Source organism: Blennius ocellaris (assembly GCF_963422515.1).
Source record: "Blennius ocellaris genome assembly, chromosome: 10".
Taxonomy (NCBI): domain Eukaryota; kingdom Metazoa; phylum Chordata; class Actinopteri; order Blenniiformes; family Blenniidae; genus Blennius; species Blennius ocellaris.
In genome coordinates this window covers 4488978-4510361 of record NC_137659.1, presented here as the reverse complement: position 1 = coordinate 4510361, position 21384 = coordinate 4488978, and the positions used below count along the sequence as shown (strand labels likewise).

The 21384-nt window shown below is 43.1% G+C and overlaps 1 protein-coding gene across 4 annotated transcripts in view; it reads right to left on the bottom strand.

The window, feature by feature from the left end:
* Positions 1 to 21384, bottom strand: part of pard3ab (par-3 family cell polarity regulator alpha, b) — a 249773-nt gene that overhangs the window by 101698 nt on the left and 126691 nt on the right. For all 4 annotated transcript variants that reach the window (XM_080503528.1, XM_080503531.1, XM_080503529.1 and 1 more), the window contains exons 9-13: positions 19585 to 20000; positions 15680 to 15819; positions 14693 to 14821; positions 11354 to 11389; positions 8087 to 8134 (exon numbers count right to left, since the gene is read on the bottom strand). In XM_080503528.1, coding sequence (XP_080359654.1) covers positions 8087 to 8134; positions 11354 to 11389; positions 14693 to 14821; positions 15680 to 15819; positions 19585 to 20000 — 769 coding nt within the window. The remainder of the gene's footprint in view (positions 1 to 8086; positions 8135 to 11353; positions 11390 to 14692; positions 14822 to 15679; positions 15820 to 19584; positions 20001 to 21384) is intronic.

The following is a 21384-nucleotide window of genomic DNA, read 5'->3' as shown; positions in this document are numbered from 1 at the left end:
CTGCCACTAGTCGGAGCTACAGAGCCTTAAGATGAAGAAACGAAGGTGTCGCTTTGCTGAAATTGTTCTGTTTTGAATTTATAGAGCACAAATGAACAGTACACAGAAACAGTAAATCTTTTGTTATACGCATATTGTGGATGTTATTGCGATACATTGCAACGTCTAATTTACATGTATATAATTGATCCCTAATAGTCACGCAATACTTAAAACGCACCTGAATTGAGATGCAAAGTACGTCAAACTTCACAGTAACCCTGCATGAACACAGAAGGCTAACTGACATGCCAAATTCTCTCTAACTCTCTCTTCTCCTTCACAACAGGTGCTTCTCTCCCTCTTTCTCTATATTCATTCTCCCTCTCTCCTGCAGCTCAACAATAAAAAGCTATTCTCTCGTGCTTGTTATTTGACAGCTGTCCTCTGAATAGATGGGTGCGTGCACGCTCGCGCCTGGCAATTATTGCGCACGCCTAATGAATTCAATCATCGGGCTCGGTGTCAGCGTGTCATTAGCTCCCTTTGTTTGCTGGGAAAGAGATGGAATTACTCTGGGTGGAACGACAGAGGGGAGAGAAAGAGGGATGGAAGGAGAGGAGGAGGAGTGGAGAGAATGAGGATGGAGAAGGGAGGAAAGGGAGGGAAGCAAGAGGAAGGAAAGAGGAAGAGAAAGGACGAGCGAGCGTGAAGAGCACCGTCAGGATGTCGACATGTTTCAAAAAGACAAAAGAATGCTACCTGGAATAAATTGAAAACAAGGCTCCAGCCAATTTTTATATCACCAACAACTTCTTGGAGGCATTCAGGAACAATAAAGGCAACGGGATTTCAATTATTCAGAGGAGTCCGGTCCAATTCACTTCATCAAATAAAATTTAAGGCTAATTAAAAAGTGACTATGAACAGCTCAATCCTCTTTAACTGCTGATGGTAAGAATGAGAAAATAGTTACAAAACATCTATAAAGCGGACGAGATGTCATTGCAAGGGTGGAAATAATCTCTCTATCTCGCCTTAGCGACTTCACTTATAGCAGACAACACAGCTTTCTTTACAATTTCAATCGACTTTGCTTTCAGGTAACGAAAATGACGCTGCAAGCATTTACAACTTGTTAGCCATCAACCCCATGCTCCCTTAAAAAAAAAACCACACAAAAGTGAAGGGGCTAAATATGGGAAAGACAAACTGGTAATTACAAGACCTTTCACTGGAGTCTAAGGGGCCTTTCACATTCAGATCATTTGGGACTGGGTTCACTTGGGAGGGATGGGAGGCGAGAATTTCTACTCCTTCATTTGGTTCAGGTGGGGTTCACGTTCACTTTTGAGACCCGACCAAACCATCTGGAAAATGTCACGCAATTACAACAGCTGCTCGTTTGGGGGCGCTGTCACCCGAAACACACACTGACCAGAGAGGAAATAAAGAAGAAACAGGGCTCATTGATTGAGCCGGACCGAAACTGGAGGTCCCACCGCTTTGGCCCGTGGTGACGAGCCACAGACAACCACGATATATAGTCTTCAGACCAGATATCAATAAGCATCCTTTTCACTACACCTTCCTCTTTACTCCTTTCTCATGACTCTCCGTCATGCTATCATAATAGGATGTAATTTGCTTCAACTAGTGCATGCTGCTAAAGTGCATTGTTAAAAACATTATTGTCAGTCAAATTTACATTCAGCTAAGGAATGTTTCCAACAACAACAAAAAAACATGATCGTGCAAAGGCCTGAAAGACCAATGTAGCTGGAAATGTAAGAAAAGGAGAACCAAAGTTTGATTGTGGATATAAAGGCAAAAAAGGTATAGAATAGACTTCTTAAGTCTATTCTTGCTACTTTAATGTTGAAAAGTCAAATCATAAATAACTAATAAAAATCCATAACTTTGAAGAACTATGATGTGCTCATATCTGGCCACATTGTAATTAGTGTAATTAGAAAGTGACATCTAAAAGCTAAGATTTGAGTAAAACTGCAGTGTCAGAATTATGCTTTTATTATGAGACTAGTTCTAATGGAAAAAAGTGCAAGATTTTTGTTAGATCTGAATTTTTTTTTGGATTCCATAGGTTATTTTCTTCTTAAAAGAAAATGACCCAACACGTAAACATTTTGATCTGCCTCTGTGAAGTAGTAAGACAGGGCCTTCAAAGGTCCATCAGTGGTCAACTGTGTGCGGTCATGTTGAAGTGCTGCACTATAGGAAAACTCATCTATTGGTATAAACCCGAGTTCATGTATATAAAATAATCTCAATAGGAAAGCTCTAAAGAGCGGAAGTCATTTCAACTTTCCCAACCCTGCTTTTAGATATCACGTCTTCAGACTATTGTCAGACATTTGGAAGGGGTCTCAAATACGGGAAAGGTGGGGGAAGAAATAAATAAAATGCAGGTGAAGGGAGAGAGGAGTAAAGAACAGCCGAATGAAGGTGAAGGAGGGGAGAGGAGCCGCGCTCCCGACAGGAGGGACGGAGACGAATGGAGCGCGGGTGAAGAGGCGAGGAGCGGAAGAAAGAAAAGGGGTGAAAAGAATGAGAGCCAGCACGAGCATGACAATGACGGAGTGGAGCGAGCGCGGGAGTGTGAATGAAAGGCCGACAGAAAGGGAGGAATCCATGTGGAACACAAAAGGAGACGGGCACTGCCACCTCTCTCACTGTACGTCGGTATCGCTCACTCACTTTCACTCTCCTCTTATACTTTCTATGCCTTCCACCTTTTCTTTTTTTTTCCAAGGGCCTCTTTATACGATTCTTTCGGTTTTATAAAATCTCCATTTGCCCATTTCCTCCTTTCCCTCACAACCCCTCTTTCTCTCTCTCTCCAACCTTAACCATTTACTTCTCTTCCTTCTCGTCACAATCGTACAAATATGATTGGAGGTATTATCTGATCAACTGTTTGTCGATTGAATGCACTCTAATGGCATCAGGTTTCCTTGTTTAGATGAACATTGAATAAAATGATCAGATTGAGGTCTGGGTTTATCATCCAGTTAGTGGATCATTCCAATTGTGACAATGGCCTGTGACATGTGCACATTATCCCTCATCCACCTTCACCTGGAACCCCACCACCACCACTGAAAATTGATTTTCACATTATTAGACTTGTCGCATTTTTTGTTATTCTTCTAAAACACTGTGCATGAAGTATCATGGTATTGACGTCCACAGTTGATTGTATCAAAAAACGATCGAATCCAACACGACCACCTCCTTCAATCTGATCAGAACTCCAATCAGGTAAAGTCTGATCTAATCAGAAAGATGAGGACATGTGCATGAAAGGATTTCAAGTGGACCCGCATTTCAATGTGATTACTTTTGGTCCATCAGCATGGGCAGCAGGGTCAGATCACCATTCCGCCCTCCAGGATTCCAGGTCATAGTCTTATGAGCTGCTTGGACAACAGAAGCAGTAATCCTCGACCCTGGCATAATCGTGTCACCAAAGGTTAATGAATAAAAAAATGTAAAACACTCAATAGGAACATGGCGACTATGAGACGGCGAGCATTGAAAATTCTGCAAAAAGACGCTGAGACAGGGATGTTTTGGAGATTTGCTTCAGGGACTGAGACTTTCCTTTAGCTTGCGGTGTTTTGTTTTTATGGTAATGTCACAGAAATGTGTCAAATATTGACGCGTCACTCTTTATGCTTTATGTATGTCCATGTGACCCCAAACTGGACAAATACCAAGAAGAGTGGAGCTCCAATCCCAACACTTCCCACCCCCCACTGCTACCTATGGTATTGCACTGTTGATTTATATCCGTAAGTTTCACTGAAACATAAATGACCATTGAACGCCGATATACAGCTTCACGTGTATCAAACAGAGCATAACTGACTCTTAATGGGCCAGTTTCATTTCAAAATTCTTAAAGGATTTTTATCAGAAAAGCATGTTTCTCGCACTTTGGTTTGCGTGCGATAAACAAAGCTTCTGAAACACCTGAACCTTGCGTGAACTTCGAACACGCGGGCAAACCAAGCTGGGTTACATGTGAGCAATAACATAACAAAAAAATATATAAAACATAGTGAATGCACCCGCTTCCCTCACAATGGCCGCCGTTCTTCACCCTCCCTCTTCCTCCTCACTGTCGCGTCTGAAACCATTAGCTCTGTCGCTGAACTTCATACAAACATTTGATGGCATCTGGAAAAGTCGCTCGGTGGGGGGGGGGGGGGGGGGGGCAGAAAGGAGCGAAGTAGAGAGGTGATGATGGAGAGACAGAGAGGGAGGTGAAAAGGAGGCAGTGAAGGGTGTAATTGGCCGAGAGAAGTCGGGCGTGGAGACCATTGTTGGCTGCCTACTGTAGCACAATCCATCTCTGCTTATTCATACTCTCTCTCTCTCTCCATCTCTCTCTCTCTCTCCATTCCTCCCTCTACCTTCTATCACTAAATTCACCACTCCCATTACCCTCAACATCATCCCTCTCTCACTATATTCCCAAAAATATGTGGACGCACTTTCCCTTTCAATCCAAGGCTATTTGATCAAGACAATTCTTCATCTTTCTTCCACCCCCCCCTCATACATTGCTGCTGTTGGTCCCTCCTACCCCCCCTCCCTCCCTCCCTCCACCTCTCTGCTCTCACTCCATCGTGATGCGTCTCGCTGCAGCTCCACGCTGATAGACCATGAATATCAAATACCTGTGCGATCGACGGCGCTGCGACTGGCACAGCGTGGCGGAAGAGAGGACGTCGGGAGTCTGTGTGTGTGTGTGTGTGTGTGTGTGTGTGTGTGTTTGTGTGGTAGAGGTAGGGTAAGCCAGTCACACACAGATAAGGAAAGACGGTGTGTCACCACCGACTGACACATGACAGCCACGCTGTTTCAAAGAAGAACCGGCTAAAAAGGCACACTTGTCGCAGCGCTGTCCAGAACTAATCATGTGCCCTCTTCCTCTCCCTCCTTTGCCCACTGGAAGCCATTTATAACCCCCCATCCAACCCCCGAGCAATTACACCAACAGCTGCTCCCAGTCACGTCACGTGTGTGCGCGCCAGCGTGTGAGTGTACTTATGGGTGCATCCGAGGCGTCGTGTGCTCGTGTGAAGTGTGCCATATGGCTCGTGTGTTTTTTTGGGGACTTTGCTTGTGTGGAATTCTCCTCGGTGGAGTCTATGGAGCTGCAACTTTGATAGCTGTGTGTGTGTGTGTGTGTGTGTGTAGCATGCTTTAAAGGTGACTGTGTGTACACGGGCCAGGTGGCAGCTTGAAACATCACTTTAATGAAGCCAGAAAGCCCGTTTCCGCCGTGGAACGGCCTCCCCTCTGATTGACTTGTACGTGTCACCGCCGGGGCCGCCACACGACGCAGAAAACGGCGTTGAGTCCGCCGTCGCACAGCCGCGATCATTAATCACAGAGGATACTCGATTGTGCTAATAATGATCCAGAGTTATGTAACTCCGCTTTTGATTTCACCGAGATTGGACACACCTGAGGCGGCAATCATAGCAGCCCCCCCCCCCCAAGTAAAACTTCTCACTTTGTTGATATTGCTTAGACTTTTTATTTAATCTTCTCAAGTTATTGAAATTCCTCTCAGCAATGTTTAAAATCAATTGTATTTCATTGCCTTTGTTGTAATAATGGCTTAAAATAATTGATTGAATGAGAAATTTAAATTTTTAGTGTCATTTTCAGTCTTGATTTGAATTTTTATTGGTTGTATATTAATTTTGCATTATTTGTGTATTTGCATTGAAGATTAATAATTATTTTAGATTTATTTTACTGAACCTTTACATTTTTATTTTTGGCAATAATATCCCCCAGAAACAGGGATCAGTTTCTGATGGGATTTTTTTTTTTCACTTTAGTTACAGGTAATGCAGTTTTTTCTATTTGAAAAGCACATTGTAATATAAAAAAATTGCATAAAATAAAAATACTTCAAATCCTATTACTTTCCACATATTTTGAAATACATACAAATAAAACCTAAAAAAATACATAGCTTAAATACATTTTGTCTAAAAGTTTGATTTCGCCCTCCCAATATTTTACACAAAAACTATAAAAACTGTGCAACAATCAGATCACCAAGAATATTGTGATTTGATTAAACATGGTATATAAATCAGCTTTACTAAAAGTCTCTGGATTACTCGATTACAGCGAGTTACTTCTTCAAAAGTAGTTAAGACACTGTAAATAAAAAGTAACTTGGCAAAGTACTCAACTGTCTTATAATGTGTGCGTTGCCATTAACGGAAGTTTCCAGGCAAGTTCAACTGCATTTACATCAGTTCGTCGAGGAAGACGCTTGAGAATCTTGATATTATCGGCGGTGACATCAGTCAGTGGCATTTCGATGCTCTATCTTCTGGATTTTGCACATAAATTAGCTTTTTTTTTTTTTGACAAAAGAAGACACCAACTTTTTCCTTTCTCTCAAGCTTCAGGCTGAATTTAATGACAGCAGTGTTAATGGTAACCTCCTCGTGTCCTTGCCTGACAGCCAGACGGTAGATTTATGTTGATGTCGGCCATCAGGCGGACAGCACCAGAAAGGAGCCCCGTAATGGGAAAAATGCTGCGCTTCATGCGGTATGAGCTGCAAACAACACAGCAAATCTTTTCCACAATTTGATCTGTCGACGCGACGCAATCGTTACGCAAGTCAATACACATTTTTGTGTCAAAATGAAAGCAAACCATGAATAATAACGATGTCTTGGATTATACTTTCTTTTAAAAAGAACATGCCGACTTGTCCCGCCACAGTGGGGGACTAATCTGAGGATAAAAACTGGAGATGCTGAATATTCTCTGAACATTACTAAAACATGATCGACGGGCACTGCAATTACGGAGCACACGTTTGAAATACAGATCGCGCTTCAGGGAGGATGTTTTCCATTTAATACTGCAAGATAGTTGCTGAATCAAGAAACTTGTTATCATAGTGTGAGTATGGCATATACATTCTGCCTTATGCAGACAATTTACCCTGTTCGACAAACAATTTAACCCAGATATGTCGCGAAACCTAATTGTTGCACTTTAAGACATTACATACAGTATAAAGACACATATTTACATGCCAATAATAGATAGATAAAAACCTAAAAAGATCCACAAAAAAGGTTTAGATACATGCTGCAGTGTTGAACTCGTGTAGATTTTTGTGTTTATGTGATGATTTTCACACGCTGACCTCATGTGAATTCAAATTAAAAGCAATTGAATTGATGTTGCGAAGCAGCTTTGATGTGTCATGAGTGCGAGCTACAGTTGAGAATGTGCTGCACACAATAGCAGGCGAGAGATTAGCGCCGGCGTCATTTTTTTTGCATTTTACGATTTGTCACGAACGTGGAGCGACGCCACATCATGCCATCAAGAAATCCTTCATCATTACACTGAAACGTGCTGGCGGATTACTGTTTCGTAAGAGCTTTGTGTGTGTGTGTGTGTGTGTGTGTGTGTGTGTGTGTGTGTGTGTGTGTGTGTGTGTGTGTGTGTGTGTGTGTGTGTGTGTGTGTGTGTGTGTGTGTGTGTGTGTGTGTGTGATAGATAGCATCTTGGCACACCGCTGCTGCCGCATTACCGCCGCTCCTGCTGATGGCTTTTCAATATACCATCGCAGTAATTTTCCATAAGCCCGTGTGACTAATGGCGTAAACAATAGAGCTGAATGTTCACGTTATGGGCCCATTATGGAACTATCAGAGGGGAGGCATGTAAAGACGGATGCCTTTGATCAGCGCTCCATTGTGGGAGCCAGGTGCATGGGAGGAGGATTTGGATCTTAAAGTGTGTCTTAAGTGCGTGCGAGAGGTGGGGGGGGGGGGAGAATGGAGTGAAATAAAGCGACGTGGAGAATGTGACAAAGGCGCGAGACAAAAGCGACGTGGCGAGAATGGAGAAAGACGCGGAGAGACGAACCTCCAGCAAAGTGTTTGGTTTTTTTATTTTACAGACCATTGGCAGAGCAATGAATTGCCTAAATGACTCCCGGTCTATTTGCGCAGCCACCCAAAGTATCTCATTTGCCTCTGCCGCTCACGCCCCCGAGCCGGTGATGTCACGCAGCAGTTACCTCGGTGAGCCAATGGGGTTTCCCGACTGCCACAGGCTGCCTCGGTTGCTAAAAAAAAAAAAGGGGGGGGGGGGAGGGGCAGTCAACAGGTTGCGACACCAATATCCAAGAGCAAGTCAATGCAGGATGTGAGGGAGGACGGGGACGCAAAGCAAGGACGGGAGATGCTTGAAGCGTCACACAGGGTGGATGCAGGGTTAAACACAGGGCGTCTGCACAGGGTTTGGAAGCTTTCACAAAAATGTTATAGAAATAATCAGTTGACCTCTGTGGCCTGTCTGCATCGCATATTACATGGATGAATGAATGAATGGACAAAAGGCCCCATTTATAGAACAATAAATTAAAGTGAAAACTGAAAACATTTGATGGGTTGTTGGGAATCTTTTTACACAACAATGGTGCCCAGAACCACTGAAAACACCTCCCAAGGTGGAACTCTTTGGAAATGTTCCGTCTCCATGGAAATGAGGGGGGGGGGACGCAAGGACGCAAGTTTTCTGAAACGCTATGGCCGTAGTAAATAGTTATTCTGCAAATGCGCAAGTAGATGGACAATAACAACAATGTTTACGCAACAAACCAAAAATGCAAAAATGACTTTTCGTGTGAAGTTAAACATGAATTGCATAAATAAATAAATGATTTATCACTTTTATTGTTGTCTGAACTGGATTTCTTTGATTTAATATCTGTTTAATTTTGGAAAACTGTGCAATGAGTTAGAAGCAGACTTAATGTGATTTGTTTTACGTAAGCAGATCGTCCATGTTGTTGTCAAAACACAACCATTTTTCTTGTTATTATAAGACTGAACTCACATTTTCATCCATTTCTCATAATTCTCATAAAATATAGAAACCCTGTGCAAGATATGTCTCAGTTTGCAGCTCCACTTTAACTAACTTATTAATAGTTATAAAATGATGGACAAATATAATCACTGGACCGATTTCAAGAAGTGAGTGTGACCCCGGACACGTTGAGGAGATTAAGAAAAAGAAAAACTTCAACTGAAGTGCAAGTAAACCTGATCATCTTTCAACATTATAAATCACAAAGAAAGATAGATGAAAGAAAAACTCAATGCATGCAGATGAATGTGTTAGTTTCACTTCACTGTAAATGAATTGCTTTGATACATTTTTAACTAAAAGATGGAGAGAGTGAACAATCCGCAGCTCTGACACTAATGAAGAATTACTACTTTCTTATAATCCGGGAAATCTGCGCTTTCCATTAAGAGCTGGCTCGTCCCACCCCGTTTCTAAACCTCTCTGTTGTTGTTGATATCAGCGGCGAGATGTTTAAAATGAGGTGCCTGACAGCAGATAACATCTGAAAGGGCTGAATCCATTATGGCGGTTGATGTTCCAGGAAAAGGGCGAGGAGATGGGGGGGGGAGGGTGCCCGGCGGGGGGAGATGGAGTGAAGCCGGGTGGAGACAGGCTGACCGGGGAGCGTTCACCCAAATCTGTCTGCATCGATTCTTTGTTGTTTAGGGAGACACATTAGGATTTATATACGAGAAGAGAAACTTTCTCAAAGTCTGAATGACGCATTCAACAGTATGTGAAAAGATGGCTGAACTTTTTATTTAGAGGAAGTTTAAACAAGTCAATCACTTCTTTTAAAAGTCGGTAGAAAGTAATAAAAAGAGGAAGAAGGAAAACTACAACATTTCTCCAAATACAAGACAATAATCTAATCAATATTTACTGCCTTTACGTTCAACACTTTTTCAACTTTAATCAGTGGAAATTGCATCATTATTTATGGTCATTTTTTGTTTTTATTGTGGCCTTCGTCATTGTTGGTCGTTGTTATTGTCACTGTGGTCGTTATTGTGGTTTTGTTTTGTCAATGTCGTGTAGTACCATTGTTATATCTTACTAAATACATTTAAATACTGTATAAATGTAATTTTTGTCATTATTTATGGCCACTACTGTATTATTGTCATTGTCATCATCATAATTATTGTTATGAATAATTTTTTTTTTTAATTTTTCATACATATTGATTTCTTATTGTAATCCTTGAAAATCCAATACAATATTTAGAATTTTTGCTTGGAACTGTTTCTTAATCTCCTCTTTTTTTGCATCTTTTAACCAGAACTGACATCATATTGCATTTTCATTAAAAGTACTTCACTCCTAAAGCATACTGTCAATTATTTTTGCATAACGGGGAAAACTGCAGCTTTCGATCGACGCCGAGTTGCAAAGTTGAAGTAAAACACAAAAAAAGTCAGATTCCCTGAGCGGATGGGGATCTGATGTGAAAGCACCGCGTTGGCGACTCCAGATCAGCTGATCCATCCAGGCAGTGTTACTCTGTACTTATGTGATGATGAACTGTACCACATCTTCGCCGGCGGCACCCGCAATAACTATCAACATAACTTTTTCCTCACGACGAAGATCATCCGCACTGCCGACAATCAAATTAACTGCCCGATTACGCTCCTAATGTGCCGCACACCCACACACAAATAAAAAAAAAATATACAAATCCACCCGATTACCTGGCCAGATGTGACCTGGAGGTAACGAGGGCCAGATGTGAAGACGCAAAGTCTGCGGCTGTTAAATTACAACCCGGGTTCTGTGCGCGATGGCAGAGTTATGGAAATGTGAATAGCTTTTTAATACGGGCATTAAAAAGTGGATGAGCTTTTAACAGCTGCTGCAGAGGAGAGCGACTCTGTGACGAGAGCTGCTGGAAACACTGGAACCCTCTGATTAGTGCTGATTATTCACAGAAGGTAGGACTTCTGCGGAGTGCAATCACGGGATTAGGAGCGTTCAGTGGATGTTATATGTTAAGGCTGTGGACTATATGTGCAGTGTCTTTATATAGAGAAGGTTTTACAAAATGAGGCCGTCAAACTAAACAGGCCGTTTCTTATTCGACTCACATTTCAGACCGACAGGGGAAAATAAAGGCAAACTCTCCAGTGTTTCCACCTTCGCGGCTCTGAAGGGAGTGACGGAGCAGATTACAGCTGCGGCGGTCCACACTGATGAACCGTGAAATTGTGATTTGTCAGAGCAACTCCGGACGGAGATTAAAATTAGTGCTACGGACTAAACGCATGGGTAATGACTTGCACTTTGATTAACCAGCTAGTTTACTGGCGGGGCAAAAGCTACTGTTTTAATCCCAGCTGGAGGAGTGGCGGGGCGCGGGGTTTAGAGATTAATAATGTCATGCATTAAGGAGCCGGGGGCAGTTGTGGGAAGTGTCGAGGTGGAGCCTTACCAAATCTCTGGGGGATTGCATCTGGGCTTCAGCGTTCTGTAGGACGGAGGAGGAGGGAGTGAAACACAAGTGTTAACAAACTGCTGAAGCAACAATGTGATCACACAGGAAACCGAGGGAATCAGAAAGTGACGGAGACATGAGCATGCAGGACGTGGAAATGATGGATCTCGGCTGATCTGGTGCTGGTTAGAGCACTCAGGCCCAAAATGGGTCACTCCGTAGTAACTTTTCACTGCATAATAAAAATTAGTGTCTCATTACTCATAACAGTGAGTTAATGTCAACTAAATTGAAAAAAACAAAGGTTTGTACTTCTCCTGCTGTGGTTGGTTTAGCATTAACGCAACATCGGCTTAGTGTTGTTTTTCATTATACTACATGAGGTTTAATATATTAGGCATAGCTACTGCCCTTTTTAATTCACCTTTATACCTTAAAAAGTGTCATTTCGACTATAAATCCAGTTTCTGTGATGTTTTAGATTCATCTTACATGCGATTTGTGTTATTTGTAATGATAACAGAAGACATGTACATGACCTCTAAAGGTCATGACAATATTAAGTTGAAAGATTTTTAACAATGAATTTGTGTTTTAATCATATTTCAGTCACATATTTAAGAAGTGGTGGGCTTAAAATTCAGTTTTAGCTATTCTTACAGATTCATTTGACTTAAACCTGTTAAATTTGGGTTTTCCTGTAATTTTCATTCTCAATTATTTAAAAAAACGTTTTATTCATATTTTTGTGCAGAATTACTGTTAAAAAAAATATATATATATACATAAACAAAATACAATAATCTGTGTAATCTGGTCAATTTATCCATGGCATATTAGTTTTAGAGATTTCCACAGGTTGTTTTTCACTTTATTCTTGTTGGGTATCGTAGCGTTCAAGTCCCTACCAACTTAAAAACCCGAGGAGAGAATATGTGATGGAGGTGTGGACAGAGACCGGGGCTGCTCCTTGGGTGCAGTCGACCTCATCTCCCCGGAGTGCCATCCCAGGGCCTCTCACATCACGCCCTCCGCCCTCTGCAGCTGATAACCACAGATCAAATAAATCCCACCGTCTAACGACCAAGTGCGCAGTCAGCCGGACTCACAGCCCACGCTTTAATCTCAAGATGAGTATCGACCGACGCGGCGCCTCGTCTCATCCGAATTCGCCGGCGGCGATCTGCATCCTGCGCCGTGGTGATTGTCGCCGACCGGCCGTCTGATTGACACCGCTCTCCGTTCGAATAGCTTCCCGGGCGCGGGAAAGCGACGGATTGAAGGCTGCCGAGCGCCATAACTCACGTTAGTGCTCAATAAGGTGAGTGTTGGGGCCAGCTGGCAGAGCCGGGGAGATGGCAGGGAGTCATCGGCTGCTGCCGAGGAGCAATCGCCAACATGATTTAAAGCTCAGCCTGCACTCTTCACTCCTCTCAAAACAGAAAGCTGTGTGCAGCCTTGGTTATCATCCATTATAACTGCGCTTCTAACTCTCCGAGCAGATGTGCAGGTACATTAAAATGCATTTTCCCTAAAGATTAACCTTCTGTAAAGCAGATAAATGCCCTTACCAAACAATAATACATAATGAAGTCTTTAAACTGATCAAAATATGTTTTGAGCTGAAGACATCAAATAGAGTAGTGATGATTATTGATTTATGTGCCAAGCACTTTCTTTTTTTGGGGGAGTATGGAATGAACAGGAAGTGACCAAATATGGCAACAAGCCCAAGAAAGGGTTAACCATTCCACATCGAGATGCTTAAAGCATTTGGGTTCATGGATGAATAATAAAGTTTTCTATGAACATCTATGGCAGTCAGCTGTTATTTTAGGTCATCAATACAACAAAATTAGCTCTGAAGTGTATAACTTTCAGAGTTAATGGACTCTGTGTGCATTTTTGCTGGATTTTACTGAACTGGAGACATTCATCAAGTAATTTATTGTCTTGATTGTCAAATAGCCTATTAGGATTGAATCAGACGCACAATTGTTTTTAAATATTAAGTCAAACGATCGTTTTTCAGTATTTTAAAACAAATGAAACATATTTAGTCAATAAAAACAAGAAAAAAAAAACAGTGATTTTAGTGTTACTGTGTGAAGTTTAAAGCAGAAGTGACAAATCGTCATCATGAATTCTCCACTTCAGCTAGAATTATATTAGTATACGTGAACTATTTAACCCTTTGTATTCATGTAATGTATTCTTTGCACTTGTTAAATCCCTGAACTACCTGTAGACATTTCTAGACTTTAACACCATTCACGGCCAATGGAATGAAACTCGCTTGTGTATTAATTAAATAAAGTGCTAAACAGCATTAAAGTGACTACAAAATAACTTTCTACCTTCAAGATTCCCAAGTTTTTCAAGGATTTCTGTTAAATGTGACCTTCACACTTGAATACATCAGTAGATTTGCCCAAAAAGTCTTTATATGACACGGCATTGTGTTTATTTTTGATCAATACAATACATACTGCATTAATGACTGTTCAGATGAGACACTTGATCAAAGTGAAGCAGTGAAATATTGCATTCGTGAATTGAACTTGTGCGAAAAGTTGCTGGAGTGGCAGGAAGGAGTGACATCACAGGTTGCGAGCGGCATCCTGGTAGACTGAGCGACAGCAGCGTGCGCGCACACACACATATACACACACACACACACACACACACACACAGAGATGTGTTGGGCTGTTTGTAACGTGTAATGTGCCGGCGCGTCGCCGCCTGATTGATATTCAAGCCGAGTGTGTTTCTCACTCTCTTCCTGCTACCTGCCCTGCATCGGCTCATCCCCGCATCCATCAATCTACAGTCAGCTCGCAGGCAAAACACGGCGAGGCGAGATGGAAACGGGGAGAGACAGGAAAGGTTACCTAACGGAGAAGTGGGGGGGGGGGGGGGGGGGGGGGGGGGGGGGTGCCGCGGAATGAGAATGAAAGGAGCGGAAAGCGAGACTTGACAGATAAAGAAAAGACTGAAGACAGAGTGGAAGGAGGGGAGAGGGCGAAGGAGATAAAGAGGAGAAAACGGAAGCTCTACAGGTTTCCTTGCGGGCCGGCCGCGGCTCGTTGATGGAGCGGCAGTGCGGCGACGGAGCGGGACAATCAACCCGCACGCTCGGCGAGCGTGTTTGTTGTTAGGCCGGGAAATGAGAAGACAAACACGGTGGCGCTCACTGTGGGGGATTAACAGCAGAACGTGACAGGCCACACTCATAATCTATACTCCAGCGTGCACGAGGTGGGGTGGGGGGGAGGGAATGTGTTTGTCATGATGCGGGACGTGTCGCGCTGAACGGAGGGAGAGTGACAGACGTACCACGTCTCGCGGTAGGAAAGTGTCTTCCTGGCGCAGCACCAGCAGGAACACGGCCCCGCCCATCGGCGTTGCCCGGAGCAACGCCACCACCTCCTCCTGGGTCCGCCCGTTCAGGTCAACGCCGTTCACCTGGACGGGAGACACACAGATTCTCCAACGTCTTCTCCAACACATGATGCAGGGGACAAACTGGACAGATCCACACTACGGTGTGTGTTTACACAACAAAGTCATTTAACGTCAATTCAACTAAAGCTGGAGTTGAAATGAGACGTAAACGTGGTCGCTTGACTGAAATTAAGCTCCTGTTGACCTGCCAACAAGAGGTGCCAATCTGGCCAAACCACCAGGAAAACCATAAAAATTTCAAAGAAAATATATATATATATATATATATTTTTTTTTTTTAAACAAACAGCTGGAGTTAAACAGCAACGCTACACATTTCCCCAAAGGTTTAGCCGGCTTCTATAAAGGTTCTATTAGAACAATTCAGCACCAGTTCAGCTCTAAGCTTTGAAAAACTGGAGAAATAACATATTCAAAGCTTTATGTGGAGCTGCACAATGTAATCCTTTATGCAAATGGCCTCATGGTGCGAGATGACAAAACTTGCCGAGCTACTAGGTCGGTGCAGATAGAGTAGAAAAACATGTTCTCTGACACACTCAAGTCTTAATCCAGTAGCTACACTTTAAATGTGATGGATGGCGGGCACGATGGGGAAGATTTAAAGTGTTTTGTAAAAAAAATTTTTAAGACAATTTTACATGTTTAATTTTTACGATCCAGACAATAAGTAAGCAATAGCAAATTACAACAATAAAACATGTGTTTTGATTTCAGGGACATGCCTTACTGCATGGGTAGGTGGAATGAAAATGCTTGAAAGATGCTACAGTGGAGTTATTTATTATTATCTCTTATGAATGTTATTATTGGTGCGTAGAAAAAGTCGAGAAAGGAATGTTGTCTCGTGTTTCTCACCTCCAGCAACCTGTCCCCTGCCTTGAGGCGGCCATCTTGGATGGCAGCCCCCCGAGGAAGAATGTTCTTCACGTAGATGGGCGCCGAGCCGCCGATGGGGACATCCCGTGACGTGATGCTGAAGCCGAGTCCCTCGGGTCCTGAGGGACGAGAGAGGATCTGATGGAAGGACTTCTGGCTTTCGCATTTCGACACAAACACCCCAAAGCCCGCCGCGACGCTCTGCTCTAATAACGAGATTAGATGCAGCAGGATCTGTCTGAGCCCAGCATGTGTGACTGATTACAGACATTAGCAGATCAGGAACTAATCAGCATCGTGGCACATCGGGGAAAAATGAGAAAAGTTAAGTTTTCATGTTGAAAGAAGTAAGCTTTAAGGATGACAGGATTTATAATTTTTTTTTTATTTGATTTGTAATCCAGACAAAACTTTCAGCATTGAAAAAAATGCTACATGGAGAATAAAGTTCTCCAACGTGCAGCCTCCAGGCGAAAAGTGGCCTGCAAAAGGGTTTAATCTGGCTTGAGGGATGATCTTCCAAAGCATAATAATATAAAAGAGGGCAATGTTTGTGCACTGAGGGTCATAATGCAATGCTTAGAGTTGAGACATTATCAAGCGAAATAGAATTGTCATCAAAGACATACAATCAAGTCAAATTTGTGAACAAATGCAAACCCAAAGGCTGCAGAGATCATGTATTTAAAAAAAAATAAATGGCGGGCTTAATCCAAGTATCTGAAAGGAAACCTTGTGGCAGGTCAGACTTTAAGTAACATTTTTTCAAACATTTTCTCGATGTACTTTTTGCAGTTAAACTTCTGTTAAATCTTCATGCAATAATCTATAAATGCTGCCAACTCCAGCATTACGCAATAGAGATCAAATAAGGCTGTATAGTTGGACTTTTCTGATGTAGAAAGTGACACATTTTGAAAAAACTGACACAAAAAATGGAAAATCATCCGTTTTGCATTTTTGCCATTCTCAGGCGCTTGAGCTTTTGTTTTTGTTAATGTTATCAAGGCTTATTAGGCCTTGTTTACACGACAACATCTTCAAACGAAAACTTTCCTTGGATTTTGTGTGTATGTTTACACGGCAACAGTGCTGAAACATTGCTACTGCACATGCACACCACGGTCAGAGTAAATAGTTTAACATTGTTAATGTTTAGCATATTTTTCACATTGTGGGTGTGTATATTGTTTCAATACAGACAACAAGCAACAGCCTTTCTGTAAAGAAAATGCAAAAGCAATATGAAACAAGACTCGCAAGTTCATATTCACACGAAAGCAGCCCGTGGGCCCAACTTCAACCTCTTGCAAGTAAACACAATCATCACTCTTCTTTTCCTTGTGAGCCGACCTTTACAACACACCTTAACTAAATGTTGCTGATCTCTGTGCACTCATTAATCTCCACATTACGAGTGCATCATTATAAATCATCAGAAACAGTCCTCACTACTTTCTCGTAAGGATAACCGATGAAGAGCTAAGATTCCATGTACACATTCATAAAGAACGATGATTATGATTACTACTGTGAGTGTTATATATTATTAGTGGAGGCAAAGTCTTGAAGCTGACCCATGTAATAAGTGCAAGCAATTACACGGTTCTAGTGCATGAGTTCAGCCTGTAGACTTTGTTCATTTGATCATTTGTTATCTTTAGATTCAACTGAAAGCTAGAAGCAGAAAAACAAGCATTCTCTGACATTACACTCTATATAACTAACTCTGTCAACACATTCCAGTAGTCTCCTCCTTTCCCTGCATTACATTAGACCAGCTGTCGCACTATAAAGTTTGTATAAAGTGATTTTTTGTTTTTTCATTTCTTCCCCTCAGTACGCTTCTGAGGAGCAGCTTCAAATGGCATTGTTTTCAGAATGTTGACCAAAAAAAAAAAAAAAAAAAAAAGTTAATATGGGGGACAATAATGAGCCTCCATGCTGTATCACAGCTCTGGCCTTAATCCTCCCTGCCCGTCTGACTGAGCTGATGCGAAAGAATAGCAGAACACTTAGCCATCCTTGTTTCACATCCTCTTCCTAATCCTCTAACATTGATGAGCCAATCAACTTCCCACAGGCAGTTGAGATGCGGCATTACACTCACCGGTAAATGCCTGTAGAGTTCCTGGCTTTAAACAGGGAGGAGGATCTTTAAAAGTCCCATTAGCTTGATTAAGACATACCTAAGCAATTTCCTGCGTGGAATAGGACGCCCTGATTGATTTTGATACTCCCCGGGATTTGCGAGGCGGCCGGCGTCTGATTCAAGCGCATAAACAATGCGGGAGTTTAATCTACGCTCGAAGCCACCGGCTTAAGTCGGCACTCAAAACAAAACGGGCGAGCCAAAAGGGCCTCTCGGGAGTCGCCGTTAATCCCCGCAAGTGTCGGCTCCGGCAACGGCAAACAAGAGGTGGGAATGAGCGGAGATAAGGTCGTTCACTGTGAACATAGCGGATCTCCTGCTATATCATGCGCAGAATGATGCCTTGCAAAAAAAATAAAATAAAACAATAGAAAGGGGAAACAGTTCAGACTGGAGATGGAGTGAGCATCAAGCAGCTGGGCTGTACTGGCTCAATTCCAGTCCCACAAGAAAAGGTAAAAGAAAAAAAAAGAAAAAAAAATCAACAGGCATATTGCTGCAGCACCGTCAGGGTTTTCACACCGTGGTGTTTAACATTGTGGGGGAGCAAAAAGCTCTCCGGGCCGCCGGGACCTGGCAGCGGCACCTGGAATCCTGCTGGCAGAGGTTTGCACCACCTGTGCCAGCCGTCAGTCAAAGCCCGAAGAGATCTCCCCAAAGTTTTGGGCACCAACCTCGCTCCACATCCCCATCTGCCCGAGTCTGCTCGGCGTTCTGTTGTTTGCTCCTCACGTCGACGCGCCGAACTCCGGATGTTTACTCAAGCCTGTTACATCATTGTTCACATTTTTGTATGCTCCAGCATTTGTATGGCTTCTCGACAAACTGTTCCAACACTTTTTAGTTCTGATGTGCCCAGAATGAGGAAATGGCTTGTTTTTACAGTTGAAATCCAAAGGCAGTACATTCACAGACCTTCAAGAAATAAACAGATGATCCTTCAAAAACAAAATGATATAACACATCGTGCCGAGACTGAGGAGACCTTTTCCCGGCAAAGGGAGTATTTTTCTCATGATGTATGTTTCGGGTGTAGAAAACAGTTTCTTCTGGAGTCAAACCTGTGGCTTCAACAATGACGTGGCTGATTTCTGGATTTTTATGGGTTAACAAAGATAATACATAGGTTCAGGCGCATCACGTAACTCTGACCTTTTTTTTTCTTTTGTAAATTTGGTGAGTGCGGCTTATATTCAGGAGCGCTCAATAGTCTGGAAATTACGGTAAGTATTTTTTGAGGCTAAGCACCATTTCCCAATGTACTTGAGAGTTTTCATTTAGGCGTTTTCAAATTAAAATACAAACGTTTTATTGCATTTTGGGTGTTCACATGATGAGAGTACTCAGAGCCACTGGAAATGCAACTTTTCAAATATGCTGTGACTGAGCATGTGCATGTGCACTGTTCCATATTCTCCTGGGACTTCGTACTTTAATAGTTGAGTCACCCGTGAAAACAATCCATCTTCGTCGTCTGTACTCGCCATTGTTAATGTTTATAGTATATTGTTCCCAAACTACAGCACCCAGGAACATCACATGGATTCCGAGTTTAATGTGAACGGACAAAGCTTTCAAAATACTGCTGTGTTAGCATGAAACTTTTTCGAAAACAAAAATGCCAAAATGATGCATTTTTGCTTGAAATATTGTGTAACCAAAGTCTCAACCAAAAGACAGCAGTGATTATCTCCGTGTACGTAATCCTGCCCCACACTTCCACCCTCCTCACCTTTCTTCAGCTGGATGTTGAGCCTCCTCCCGACCTTCTTGGTGTAGCCCGGCGTTGGCGTGGAGTTGAGCGCCCTCTGCGGGGAGTGGGTATGGCCCGTCGGAGGCTTGGCGGCGGAGACCGCCGGGTGAGTCATGAGCGGGTAGCCGTCCGTCGGGTCCGTGTGAGCGTGGGAGTGAGGGTGTGGGTGGGAGTGCGGGTGCGACTGAGAACCGTGCCTGGACATCCTCCCTGGCGTGTGGTCGATGCCCGACACGGTGCTGCCGGTCAGGGAGTCGGGGCTGAAGCGGCCCGAGGCGTACGCGGGGTTCCTCTCGGCCAGGGACAGCTGCTCATAGTGGGCCTTCACGGAGGACGGCACTACGTGGAACATGATAACCGGGGAGCGCATGGCTTGGCGAAACATATTTTGAGCTCTGGGACAGAGAGAGGAGAGTGCACAGAGAGGAAAAGTCAATTATACAAGCGCTTCAACCGACATTCAAATACAGAAACTCGCTGAGCCCTCCACCTCCCCGGAGGTTCTCAGTGATGCAATCACCACCAGACTATTTATAAAGATCCATCTTTGCCCACCTGAACATTGTGACACGTTAATTAATACCTATTGCCAGTGTGAGCAGCTCTAAAAAGAGACTCAACCCTCCCCGACAGCTCCATCTCATAATCCCCCCATTTGGCTGCAGACGAAGGAGACCTCTATCCGTTGGATAGTTTGCAGAAAATCCTCTTTTAAACCCCCCTCGGAGTGAGCTCATGTACAGTAGGTGTGAACGAATCTCATGTTGGCTGTCGGCACCCTGTAAAAGCGGAGCCTTGTTAGCACCACCTGTTTCAATAAAGCAGATTTTCCAGCCGAGGCCTCCCTCCTGACAGCTGAACGGACGTTTGGGAACATAGCGGGGCCCCAGAATTTCTATTGCTTCCCTTCTGACACACCACCCCCCCCCAACATACACACACACACACACCCAAACCCCACCACTGATGAACAACTGAATCTTGGACAGCCGAAAGGATTCCTCCGCGAAATTCCAAAGCGAGATTTTTTCCCAGCCACTAACGACCTTCCCCCGAGGACGGCGGTCTGGTCACGGCATCTTTACGATTTCAGGCCAGCTCGAGCTCCAGACGGGATGTAATCTGCTGCCTTATAAAAATAACGGGAGCAACTGCGGCACTCATGGTTTAGTAGTAACACCATGTATGGAAGGTTTTCAACACGTCATTAGACTTCTGGTTCCTGCAAACACAACAAGGCAGGAATCAAAGGGCCAACACATTCAAACGATAGAAGTCACCCGGTGCCATTTCATGGGGGTTTTGTATTTTCTGGACTACAAGTCACATCTGAGTGTGTGATATATATATACATGTGTTCCTCCAGCTCTGGCCGTCCAGCCCACAATTAGCCTTATTCTTTTTATTTATTGTCGTTTCTCAGCTTCTTGCCAGTTCTTCACACACTTCTCAGACCTTACAAGCTCTCTGCTGTTCTGCTTTCTCTTCCAGCGACACATTTGAGCAGTTGGAGTTTAAATTCGGCTGCCTAACACTTTTCTTTTTGACAATATTTTGTGATTCACAATAACGCAGAAATAATATTGGTTTTTCCATGGGACTTTAGCAGCATTTTATTATTATACAGTGCCATTGCAGCAAACTAAAAATATGATAAGTTCAGAATTTTTAATTGCATCGACATGGCAGCTTGGAAACAAGACGAGACAACGTGCGCGGTTATGAAAACACCATGGCAGAGAGCAAACCTTCCAAATCCAACTGAAGCTTCTATATGCA